At 40.6% G+C, this 11,312-nt stretch overlaps 1 protein-coding gene across 1 annotated transcript; it reads left to right on the top strand.

The window, feature by feature from the left end:
- Window positions 1–9,391: 9,391 nt before the first annotated feature.
- On the top strand, window positions 9,392–10,091 carry LOC116888271 (cysteine-rich perinuclear theca protein 1-like). Its single transcript, XM_032889548.1, has 2 exons — window positions 9,392–9,553; window positions 9,724–10,091. Exons 1-2 carry the CDS (start codon window positions 9,392–9,394, stop codon window positions 9,946–9,948), a joined length of 387 nt encoding a protein of 128 aa, XP_032745439.1. The 3' UTR covers window positions 9,949–10,091.
- Window positions 10,092–11,312: the final 1,221 nt, after the last annotated feature.

Raw genomic sequence — 11,312 nt, 5'->3', positions numbered from 1 at the left:
TGGTTTAGCCATTCTCACTGGTGTGAGGTGAAATCTCAGGGTTGTTTTGATTTGCATTTCCCTTATGACTAAAGATGTTGAACATTTCTTTAGGTGTTTCAAAGCCATTCAGCATTCCTCAGCTGTGAATTCTTTGTTAAGCTCTGAACCCCATTTTTAATAGGGTTATTTGTCTCCCTGAGTCTAACTTCTTGAGTTCTTTGTATATTTTGGATATAAGCCCTCTATCTGTTGTAGGATTGGTAAAGATCTTTTCCCAATCTGTTGGTTGCCGTTTTGTCCTAGCCACAGTGTCCTTTGCCTTACAGAAGCTTTGCAGTTTTATGAGATCCCATTTGTCGATTCTTGATCTTAGAGCAAAAGCCATTGGTGATTTGTTCAGGAAATTTTCTCCAGTGCACATGTGTTCGAGTTGCTTCCCCACTTTTTCTTCTATAGTTTGAGTGTGTCTGGTTTGATGTGGAGGTCCTTGATCCACTTGGACTTAAGCTTTGTACAGGGTGATAAGCATGGGTCGATCTGCATTCTTCTACATGCTGACCTCCAGTTGAACCAGCACCATTGCTGAAAATGATATCTTTTTTCCACTGGATGCTTTTAGCTCCTTTGTCAAAGATCAAATGACCATAGGTGTGTGGGTTCATTTCTGGGTCTTCAATTCTATTCCACTGGTCTATCTGTCTGTCTCTGTACCAATACCATGCAGTTTTTAGCACTATTGCTCTGAAATACTGCTTGAGTTCAGGGATAGTGATTCCCCCTGAAGTCCTTTTATTGTTGAGGATAGTTTTAGCTATCCTGGGTTTTTTGTTATTCCAGATGAATTTGCAAATTGTTCTGTCTAACTCTTTGAAGAAATGGATTGGTATTTTGATGGGGATTGCATTGAATTTGTAGATCGCTTTTGGTAATATGGCCATTTTCACTATATTAATCCTGCCAATCCATGAGCATGGGAGATCTTTCCATCTTCTGAGGTCTTCTTCAATTTCTTTCTTCAGAGGCTTGAAGTTCTTATTGTACAGATCTTTTACTTGCTTGGTTAAAGTCACACCGAGGTATTTTATATTATTTGGGACTATTATGAAGATTAATCGTTTCCCTAATTTCTTTCTCACTTGTTTCTCTTTTGTGTAGGGAAGGCTATTGATTTATATGAGTTAATTTTATAGCCAGCCACTTTGCTAGAGTTGTTTATCAGCTTTAGTAGTTCTCTGGTGGAACTTTTGGGATCACTTAAATATACTATCATATCATCTGCAAATAGTGATATTTTGACTTCTTCTTTTCCAATCTGTGGTGTGGTTTGCCTTGGAATTCTCTCTGAATTTGTAAAATAAAGGCAAGACCACGAGATTTGGGCAGAGAGAGGAGTCGGGAGCAAGAGGGGAAGATAGAAAAACTCAGGAGAGGTTCCCGAGAGGGTGATTAGATTCAGAGAATAGGGTTAGAGAAGACAGTTGGTGACAGTTGAGCCAGTAGAACTTGAGCAGGGGGGCGGGAAAGCATTGAACAGTTGATATAGTTTGCAGCAGTGAGTACTGGAAAAAGTGGGAAAGGGACTGTTTAAGCACACGTTGGGGAACTGAGAGAGGATGAGTTGGGAGAAAAGTTAGAGGAGTCAGGGGAGGAAAAAGGAAAAAAGCGAGGAGAGAGTCATCGTGGGAGGAGGAGAAGCTGGAGACCTGGCAAATAAAAGGTGCAAGGGATGAGGGATTTGGGAGCTAGGAATAGGACAGTGTAGGGTGGATCTGCCAATCTAGACGCTAGATTGTTTCCATATTAATTGGAGTTGCGTTTTTTCTTTTTGCAGGGCGATTCAGGTTGGAGAAAATTGCAACATTTACAGATTGTTATTAATATTCTCAAGGGATGGATGGTACTAAGCATTGTATGTTTAAGTGGGCAATTATATCTTACCAATTGGGTCAAAGATTATTGTGTTGTATATTTTGTGAGGGTTTGAGTGTAGGAAAGTGTGCGACTGGGATGTGTTTCCACCAAGATATCTAGCAGATATCTTGGGGCACCGCGGCGCAGACCTAGCAGGGTAAAAGACAACCCTTACTCTTTTATTTTTATATTTTTACAACAACAAATCTGAATCCCCTTGAGCTCCTTTTGTTGTCTGATTGTTCTGGTTACTTCAAGAACTATATTGAATAAATAGAGAGAGTGGGCAGCCTTGTCTAGTCCTGATTTTAGTGGGATTGCTTGAGTTTCTCTCCATTTCTGTTTAATGTTAGCAAACTGGTTTGCTGTATATGGCTTTTTACTATGTTCAGGTATGGGCCTTGAATTCCTAGTCTTTCAGGACTTTTTATCATGAAGGGTGTTGAATTTTGTCAAATGCTTTCTCAGCATCTAATGAAATGATCATGTGGTTTTGTTCTTTCAGTTTGTTTATATAATGGATCCGTTGATGTTTTTTTTTCATATTTAAACCATCCCTGCATGCCTGGGATGAAGGCTACTTGATCATGGTGGATGATTGTTTTGATGTGCTCTTGGATTCGGTTTGCCAGGTTTTATTGAATATTTTTTGTGTCGATATTCTTAAGGGTAATTGGTCTGAAGTTCTCTTTCTTTGTTGGGTCTTTATTGGTTTAGGTATAAAATGGTGTGGTTTCATAGAAGAATTCTTAGTGCTCCATCTGTTTTCAATTTTGTGGAATAGTTTGGCCAATATTGGTATGAGGTCTTCTATGAAGGTCTGATAGAATTCTGCACTAAACCTGTCTATGGACCTGGGCTCTTTTTTTTGGTAGACCTTTAATGACTGCTTCTATTTCATTAGGAGTTATGGGGTTGTTTAAATGGTTTATCTGTTCCTGATTTAACTTCGGTACCTGGTATCTGTCTAGGAAATTGTCCATTTCCTTCAGATTTTCAAGTTTTGTTGAATATAGGCTTTTATAGTAAGATCTGATGATTTTTTGAATTTCCTCTGAATCTGTAGTTATGTCTCCCTTTTCATTTCTGATTTTGTTAATTTGGATACACTCTCTGTGTCCTCTCGTTAGTCTGGCTAAGGGTTTATCTATCTTGTTGATTTTCTCAAAGAACCAACTTTTGGTTCTGTTGATTCTTTCTATGGTCCTTTTTGTTTCTACTAGGTTGATTTCAGCTCTGAGTTTGATTATTTCCTGCCTTCTACTCCTCCTGGGTGTATTTGCTTCTTTTTGTTCTAGAGCTTTTAGGTGTGCTGTCAAGCTGCTGACATATGCTCTCTCCTGTTTCTTTCTGCAGGCACTCAGAGCTATGAGTTTTCCTCTTAGCACAGCTTTCATTGTGTCCCATAAGTTTGGGTATGTTGTACCTTCATTTTCATTAAATTCTAAAAAGTCTTTAATTTCTTTCTTTATTTCTTCCTTGACCAGGTTATCATTGAGTAGAGCATTGTTCAATTTCCATGTATATGTGGGCATTCTTCCCTTATTGTTATTGAAGACCAGCTTTAGGCCATTAGTGGTCCAATACATGGGATTATTTCTATCTTTCTGTATCCTGTTGGGGCCTGTTTTTTGACCAATTATATGGTCAATTTTGGAGAAAATACCATGAGGAGCTGAGAAGAAGGTATATCCTTTTGCTTTAGGATAGAATGTTCTATAATCCGTTAAGTCCATTTGGCTCATGACTTCTCTTAGTCTGTCTACAACTCTGTTTAATTTCTGTTTCCATGATCTTTCCATTGATGAGAGTGGGGTGTTGAAATCTCCTACTCTTATTGTGTGAGGTGCAATGTGTGTTTTGAGCTTTAGTACGGTTTCTTTTACGTATGTAGGTGCCCTTGTATTTGGGGCATAGATATTTAGGATTGAGAGTTCATCTTGGTGGATTTTTCCTTTGATGAATATAAAGTGTCCTTCCTTATCTTTTTTGATGACTTTTAGTTGAAAATTGATTTTATTTGATATTAGAATGGCTACTCCAGCTTGCTTCTTCCGACCATTTGCTTGGAAAGTTGTTTCCCAGCCTTTCACTCTGAGGTAGTGTCTGTCTTTGTCTCTGAGGTGTGTTTCCTGTAGGCAGCAGAATGCAGGGTCCTCGTTAGCATATCCAGTTTGTTAATCTATGTCTTTTTATTGGGGAGTTAGGGCCATTGATGTTGAGAGATATTAAGGAATAGTGATTATTGCTTCCTGTTATATTCATATTTGGATGTGAGGTTATGTTTGTGTGCTTTTCTTCTCTTTGTTTGTTGCCAAGACGATTAGTTTCTTGCTTCTTCTATGGTATAGCTTGCCTCCTTATGTTGGGCTTTACCATTTATTATCCTTTGTAGTGCTGGATTTGTAGAAAGATATTGTGTAAATTTGGTTTTGTCATGGAATATCTTGGTTTCTCCATCTATATTAATTGAGAGTTTGCAGGATACAGTAACCTGGGCTGGCATTTTGTGTTCTCTTAGGGTCTGTATGACGGCTCTGCAGGATCTTCTGTCTTTCATAGTCTCTGGCCGAAAAGTCTGGTGTGATTCTGATAGGTCTGCCTTTATATGTTACTTGACCTTTTTCCCTTACTGCTTTTAATATTCTTTCTTTATTTTGTGCATTTGGTGTTTTGACTATTATGTGACGGGAGGTGTTTCTTTTCTGGTCCAATCTATTTGGAGTTCTGTAGGCTTCTTGTATGCCTATGGGTATCTCTTTTTTTAGGTTAGGGAAGTTTTCTTCTATGATTTTGTTGAAGATATTTACTGGTCCTTTGAGCTGGGAGTCTTCACTCTCTTCTATACCTATTATCCTTAGGTTTGATCTTCTCATTGAGTCCTGGATTTCCTGTATGTTTTGGACCAGTAACTTTTTCCGCTTTACATTAGAGCCTCTCAGCCATTAGCAATCATTTCATTGACCTTTTTGGACATCCAGGCAGTGTTGGACATGGGCTCCCTCTTATAGTACAGACCTTAAGTTAAACCAGTCATTGCTTGACCACTCCCACATGCTCTGAGCCACCATGGCCCTGCACATCTTGCAAGAGGATAGGTGAGGGATAAAGGTTTTGTTCTGGATTGGTGCCTTAGTCCCACAACTGAGAACCTTGCCTGGTTACAGAAGATGGCTGCTTTAGTCTCTGTATCCTACATTGCAAGAATTCCTTACTAGGGTCACCCTCATAGATTCAGGAAAACTTTGACTGCACTGGGTTTCTATACTGCCCCTAAATGCTTTCCTATTCTAGTCATCACTTACTGTACTTTATCATTGCATCCCTCCACTGATCCTTCCTGTTCTTGTGCTCACCCACCTTTATTCCACCTGTAAAGTCTATTATATTTTCCCTTCCCAGGGAGCTCCATGTGTCCCTGCTAAAATCAAAGATAGTACTTCTAAAAGCAAAACATATAAGTTGAAGTCTCAATGAAGGTGGATGAAAATTCAAGAATCCATAAGTATGGAATGTAGAATAAGAAATAAGTAATAGCATTATAGGTTATTAAGCATCAAAGCAGCATAGATTATTAATTTGATAAGAAAATACAGACAAGATGGGAGATAAAATATTTAGAGTGAAATGATATTATGAATAGAAAAGAAGAATCAAAGTAAGTGTTGCAGTGGGTTGGAGATTTAAGCTCCAGCGGTAAGTGCTTACCTTGCAAGCACAAGACCCTAGGTTCGGTCCCCAGCTCAAAAAAAAAAAAAAAAAAAAAAAGTATGGCAGTGACAGGATTCCAGAAGGAAAAAAATATATTTAAAGAGACATTTTCAATATATATGTAATAATATATTTAATTATTGACATTTTTCCATTGGAATAATATACAGAAATGATGAATTGTTATGACTGAATTTTCAAATGTGACTAGTCATACACTGGTCCCATTTTATTTTAAATAACAAAGAAATTCAAAGACGAAAGGGAAAAATGTGAGAAAAAATTATGGGCTCCATCATTACTGGACCCCCCTTTATTCTTGTTCTGTTTTAAACAGTATTCTTACATTTGAATGTTTGTCATTTGAAAACAGAAAGTGCTTAAAATATCACAAAAAATTATTTTGGTCCTCCATAACCACCTCCTAAGGAAAGGGTTTGCTGTCAGCATGGTGATGTGTTAAAGTAGCCCTTTGTCAGTCACTTTTCTCATTGCTGATAAAGCACTCAACAGCAATTGACATAAAAGTTAGCATTTGGGCTCCACATCTTTAAGTTGCAGTTTATCATGATAGAAAGGAAATAGGGCAGGAGTGCTGGGTCACTGGTCACATGGCAGCCTCAGTTGGAAAGCAGATACAGACAATGCAGATTTTTTAGCTCACTAGTCCCCATTCTTATTCTGGACCCTAGCTTTCAATAGATTAGTGACACATGTATTCAGGGTGTATCTTCCCTCTTCAGTAATTTTTTTCTGCAAACTAGCTCAAAGAAACAGCCAGAAGTATATTTCCATGGTGATTATAAATTCAGTCAAAAGATGTTAGTAATCACATTAATAATCACATACTCAACACTGGAAATTCAATGCTTCACTTTCATTCAAAACTCAACATTCCTAGACCCCTAAAGTTTCATTTTCATCTCAAAACATAAAAAGAAGTTAGTCTACCAAGAAACATATGCCTAAGTGGTAAAAGTAATAACATCATTCAAAAATGTAAAATCCAAAGTCTCTACAGAGTTTCAAAGCAAGCATTTAATTTGAGCCCATATAAAATCAATAAGATAGTTGTCTACTGTCAATACACAATTGTAAAAATTAAGCATTCCCATTCATTTCTTTATTTTTAAATTTTATTTTTATTGGATATTTTATGTATTTACATTTCAAATGTTATTCTTTTCCCTCCTCCTACATTCTAAAAGCAAAGAATAAGACCATACCAGGGAAATTTGAAAGGAAGTCTGAAACCCATCAAGGCAGATGATAAAACTGGCAGTGAGGATGTGGAGAAAGATGAACATTCCACCATTGCTCCTGGGATTGCAAGCTCGTACAATCACTCTGGAAATCAATCTGGAGGTTCCTCAGAAAATTGGACACACTACTACCTGAGGATCCAGCTATACCACTTCTGCGCATACACCCAAAAGATGCTCCAATATACAATAAAGACACATGTTCATAGCAGCCTTATTTATAATAGCCAAAAATGGGAAAGAACTCAGATGTCCTTCAACAGAGGGATGGATACAGAAAATGTGGTACATTTACACAATGGAATACTACTCAGCAATTAAGAAGAATTAGAGAAAGAACTGAAGGAGCTGAAGGGGTTTGCAACCCCATGGGAAAAACGACAATATCAACCAACCAGTCCTCTCAGAGCTCCCAGGGACTAAACCACCAACCAAAGAGTACACATAGAGGGACCCATGGCTCCAACCACATCCTTAGCATAGGGATACTATTGTCTAGCATCAGTAGGAGAAGCCCTTGGTCCTGTGAAGGCTCATTTCCCCAGTGTAGGGGAATGCCAGGGTATTGAGGTGGGGTGGGTGTGTGGGAGTAGGAGCATCTTCACAGAAGCAGGGGGAGGGGCATGCGAGAGGAGAAAGGGTATAACATTTGAAATTAAATATATAAAATATCCAATAAAAAGTAATAAAATAGAAAAAAAAAGAATGAGGACATCTTAAGATTTGCAGGCAGTTGGAACTAGAAAATATCCTGAGTGAGGTAGCTCAGACCCAAAATAACATGCATGATATGTACTCACTAATAAGTGGATATTAGCTGTACCTAGGCTACAATCCACAGAATTCAAGAAGGTTAACAAGTGGAAGGGCCCAAGTGAGGATACCTCAATCCCACTTGGGAGGGAGAAGAAAGCAATCACAGGGAGCAGAGGGAAGGAGGGATCTGCATAGGAAAGGTGGCAGGGAGGGGAAGAGGGTGACATGATAAGGTATTAGGGAAACAGGACTGAAGCCCTGAGGACCAGCAGAAAGAATGGAAACAGGCAACCTTGGAAGATAGGAGGTGGGAGAGACCCTCTAGAATGTACCAGAGACCTGAGAGGTGAGAGATTCTCAGGACTCAAAGGGGTAGGACCCTAGATGAAATGCTATGCAGGAGGCAAAGGGAACTTGTAGAGTCCGCCCCAGTTGAAAGGTAGGGCATCAAGTGGGGTTCAGGGTTGCCATCTCACAGCCAAAACTCTGACTCAGAATTGTACCTCTCTGAAAGAACTGCTTGGACAAAAATGGAGAAGAGCCTGAGGAAAAGGAGGTCTAGTGACAGGCCCAAATTGAGATCCAGCTCAAAGGGATTCCTCAAGGTCTGACACTATTACCCAAGTTATGGTGTGCTTACAAAACAGGGGCCTATCATGACTGCCCTCCAAAAGGCCCAACAAGCAGCTGAAAGAGTCAGATGAAGATATTTACACCCAACCAATGGACAGAATGTGCTGACCCCTGTGGTTAAATTAGGGAAAAACTGAGGAGGAGGGTGATCCTAGAAGACCAGTAGTGTCAACTAACCTGGACTTCTGCAATCTCTTAGACACTGAGCCAGGCACCATACACCAGCTGCTATGAGGACCCCACCACATATACAGCAGAGGACTGCTAAGTCTGGACTCAGTGAGAGAAGATGCACCTAACCCTCAAGAGACTGGAGGCCCCAGGGAGTGGGGAGGTCTGGTGGAGGGGGCATCATCTTGGATAAGGGCGGGGAGGGGAGGAAGTGGGGAATGTGGAACAGTTGGAGGATGGACTAGGATGGAGATAAAATCTGGACTGTGAAAAAAGATTAACACATCTGAATGCTCACAGATATCTATAATTTCAGTTCTATGGGATCTATTCTGCCCTCATGAAGCTCTGCATGAATAGTTGAATAGACATGCATGCAGACAAGATTCCTACACACACAACATAAAGTAGAGAGTAATTTAGCTAAGTAGGACAAATTTGGTTGATGTGTCCTCACAGTTCACTGATGCTTTCTTTGTCCTTTTCATTCTGGACAATGTCATTCAGCTATGTTCTTTTTCCTTTAAAAATTCACTCCTTGATAACTTTATGCCCACACATATAAGACCTATTTTTACTATATCAACTTCCTATTACCCCTCTGTCTTAGTTATTTTACTTTTTCTGTGAAGAGATAACATGACTAGTGCAACTAATAAAGGAATTGGGTGATAATGGTTTGAACAGTTAAAGGATGGATAAGCATAGTTGCAGGGACCTTGGCAGCAGGCACATATTACATGACTTATGTACTTGCAAGCCTTCAAAGCACACCTGGCATAGGTTACATATCCTCAAATGGGTCAGAGGTAGGGCTTTGTGAGGTGTCAACTCCTCCTTAGCTGCCATTGGCTAGGGAGGACTTTGGTGACCAATCAAGGCTGAGGGTGTGGTCCACCATTGTTCTGTCGCGTAGGTAAGCAGGGTGCTCAGAGCTCTCGGGTCAGTTGGTGGAAGACCTCAGGATGGTGCGGGTGGCTAAGAAAGCCCCTAAGCGTGGTGCTGCAGCTGTAGCTGCAGCAGCTGAAAGATCAAAGCAAAAGAGAAAGAGTAAAACTTCCAGTCACCAGAGGTCCAAGTTTTCCAACCTGAGTCAGTGTACCTGTCGGCGCAGAAGTGAAACTACGGTAAGAGATCCTAAGCTAAGCTCATTGTCCACCTTCTGTGGACATCCCTTCCTCTAAGACGTTCTCAGGCCTGCTATAAATTTCTCATCTACCTATGCCTATTTTTTTTCGAATCCCTATCTGCATTCTATCTTTCTCCCAAGCAGCGCCCTTATGACTTTAGTATGTAGTTCTTTCAGATTACGGAGAAGGGAGAGAAAAGTCTTCGTCCGGCTACTGGGACCAAATCGAAAAAAAAGGTCAAATCAAGAATTCACAAAGAACCTAGTGAGACAGCGCTGGCCTTGCTCATCCATGAGCGAGTGAATGAAAATACCAACGTGATACCAACAGCCGAAGTTCCACTGGTCCCTGAAAGCGTGCCGGTTCCTAATGAAGACATGACCAGTTCCTAGACCCCAAATGGTCCAAAGACCTAAAAAACATCAATGAATGGGGTCTAGGAGCTGAGCCATGGTCATGGTGTCCAAGATAAATTCCACCACATGGCAATTGTATGATGGTGACAATAAAATCAATCAGATGTGAAAAATATGTATGTCACTCTCAGTCTTTGATGCTTTGATGGTGTAGTGGGTTTAGGGGGTGGGGAGATGGAGGGAGGGAAGACTTGGTGGATGATAAGAGGGAACATCGGGTTTCTACAAGGTTGGGAGTGGGATGAACGATCCCCTGATAGGCAGACACTGGGGCTCAGAACTGAGCTAGCACTAATGACCCATGAAGCTTATTACAGGATAACAAGGACAACCCAGGGCCTTCTACTGCTTTTGTGATCAAGGATATACCCAAAGATCAGTCAAATGAAAGGGATGCCCAGAGCAGCAAGGCATGGTGCATGGAGTGCAGAGCCTCTGTGAGGGGACACCTCCTGTGTCCTGGCTGTACATCCCTGTCTCAGGCTCACCATCTAGGGGCTTTGCTTGTGAAAGTCTCACCCTGCAGGTGTAATTGATTAACTCACTGCTGTTGATAACTGAACGGATCTCAGCCTAGTCTTCCTCAGAGACAGAGTTCTATTTAGCGGTGTCCATGAATCGCAGCTCCACTCTCTACCAGGAGACCCTCGTCACCCAACCAGCCTAACCTGGATGAGATAAAGGGACTTGCCATCAACAAGCGACATTCTAGGAAATTCCAACTGATTTGAAGTCTGTATATGTTTTCTTGGCGTTGTGCTTTTCCCTCAAAGGTAGAGCTTCCTCCTTTGACCCTGGAAGGGAGCTAGGTACACTGATCTATTTTTTAGAAAATAAAGCGAAGAGAAAAGGAGAGTGGTATTGAACAGTGAGCAACCCTAGAAAACCAAAGAACAATGAATACCGTGTGCCATACTATGCCCTTTTCTACTATCCAGAGTTGACTTCTTCCCGATCAGCCAGACTTAGAACTTATTCTGAATCGGGCAGGTGGCTCAGGCCTCCTTGACAGGTGGGGAGACAGCAGAGGATGAACGAGTTTCCAGGTCAGCCACATCCAGGAATGAGTTTGAACCAGTGAGGGCTGTGTAGTAAGACCTACACCAAACTAAGGAAACAATCAAGTTGTACGTATCAATGAAATCCAACCACGATGCCAAACACATGCCCATATCATTAAATCCATTTAAGCGTATTCTCAAACATCTTTTAATGTTTCTTTTAGGACAAAACTTTCAAAAATCCTTCCTCGCTTTGTGAGTAAGGGTAGCATTACTGTATACAGTCTTAGTTCCGTGAATAGCAAGATTTTACCCATAACATAGTTGGCTCTCATTTAC

This window comes from Rattus rattus, chromosome X, assembly GCF_011064425.1.
Source record: "Rattus rattus isolate New Zealand chromosome X, Rrattus_CSIRO_v1, whole genome shotgun sequence".
NCBI classification, from domain to species: domain Eukaryota; kingdom Metazoa; phylum Chordata; class Mammalia; order Rodentia; family Muridae; genus Rattus; species Rattus rattus.
This window is presented reverse-complemented; position numbering and strand designations above follow the sequence as displayed.

Coding starts and splice junctions, on each gene's coding strand:
- LOC116888271 (XM_032889548.1), top strand. CDS start 9,392: ATGGTGCGGGTGGCTAAGAAAGCCCCTAAGCGTGGTGCTGCAGCTGTA. Junction 9,554..9,723: donor GGCGCAGAAGTGAAACTACG/GTAAGAGATCCT, acceptor TTTAGTATGTAG/TTCTTTCAGATTACGGAGAA.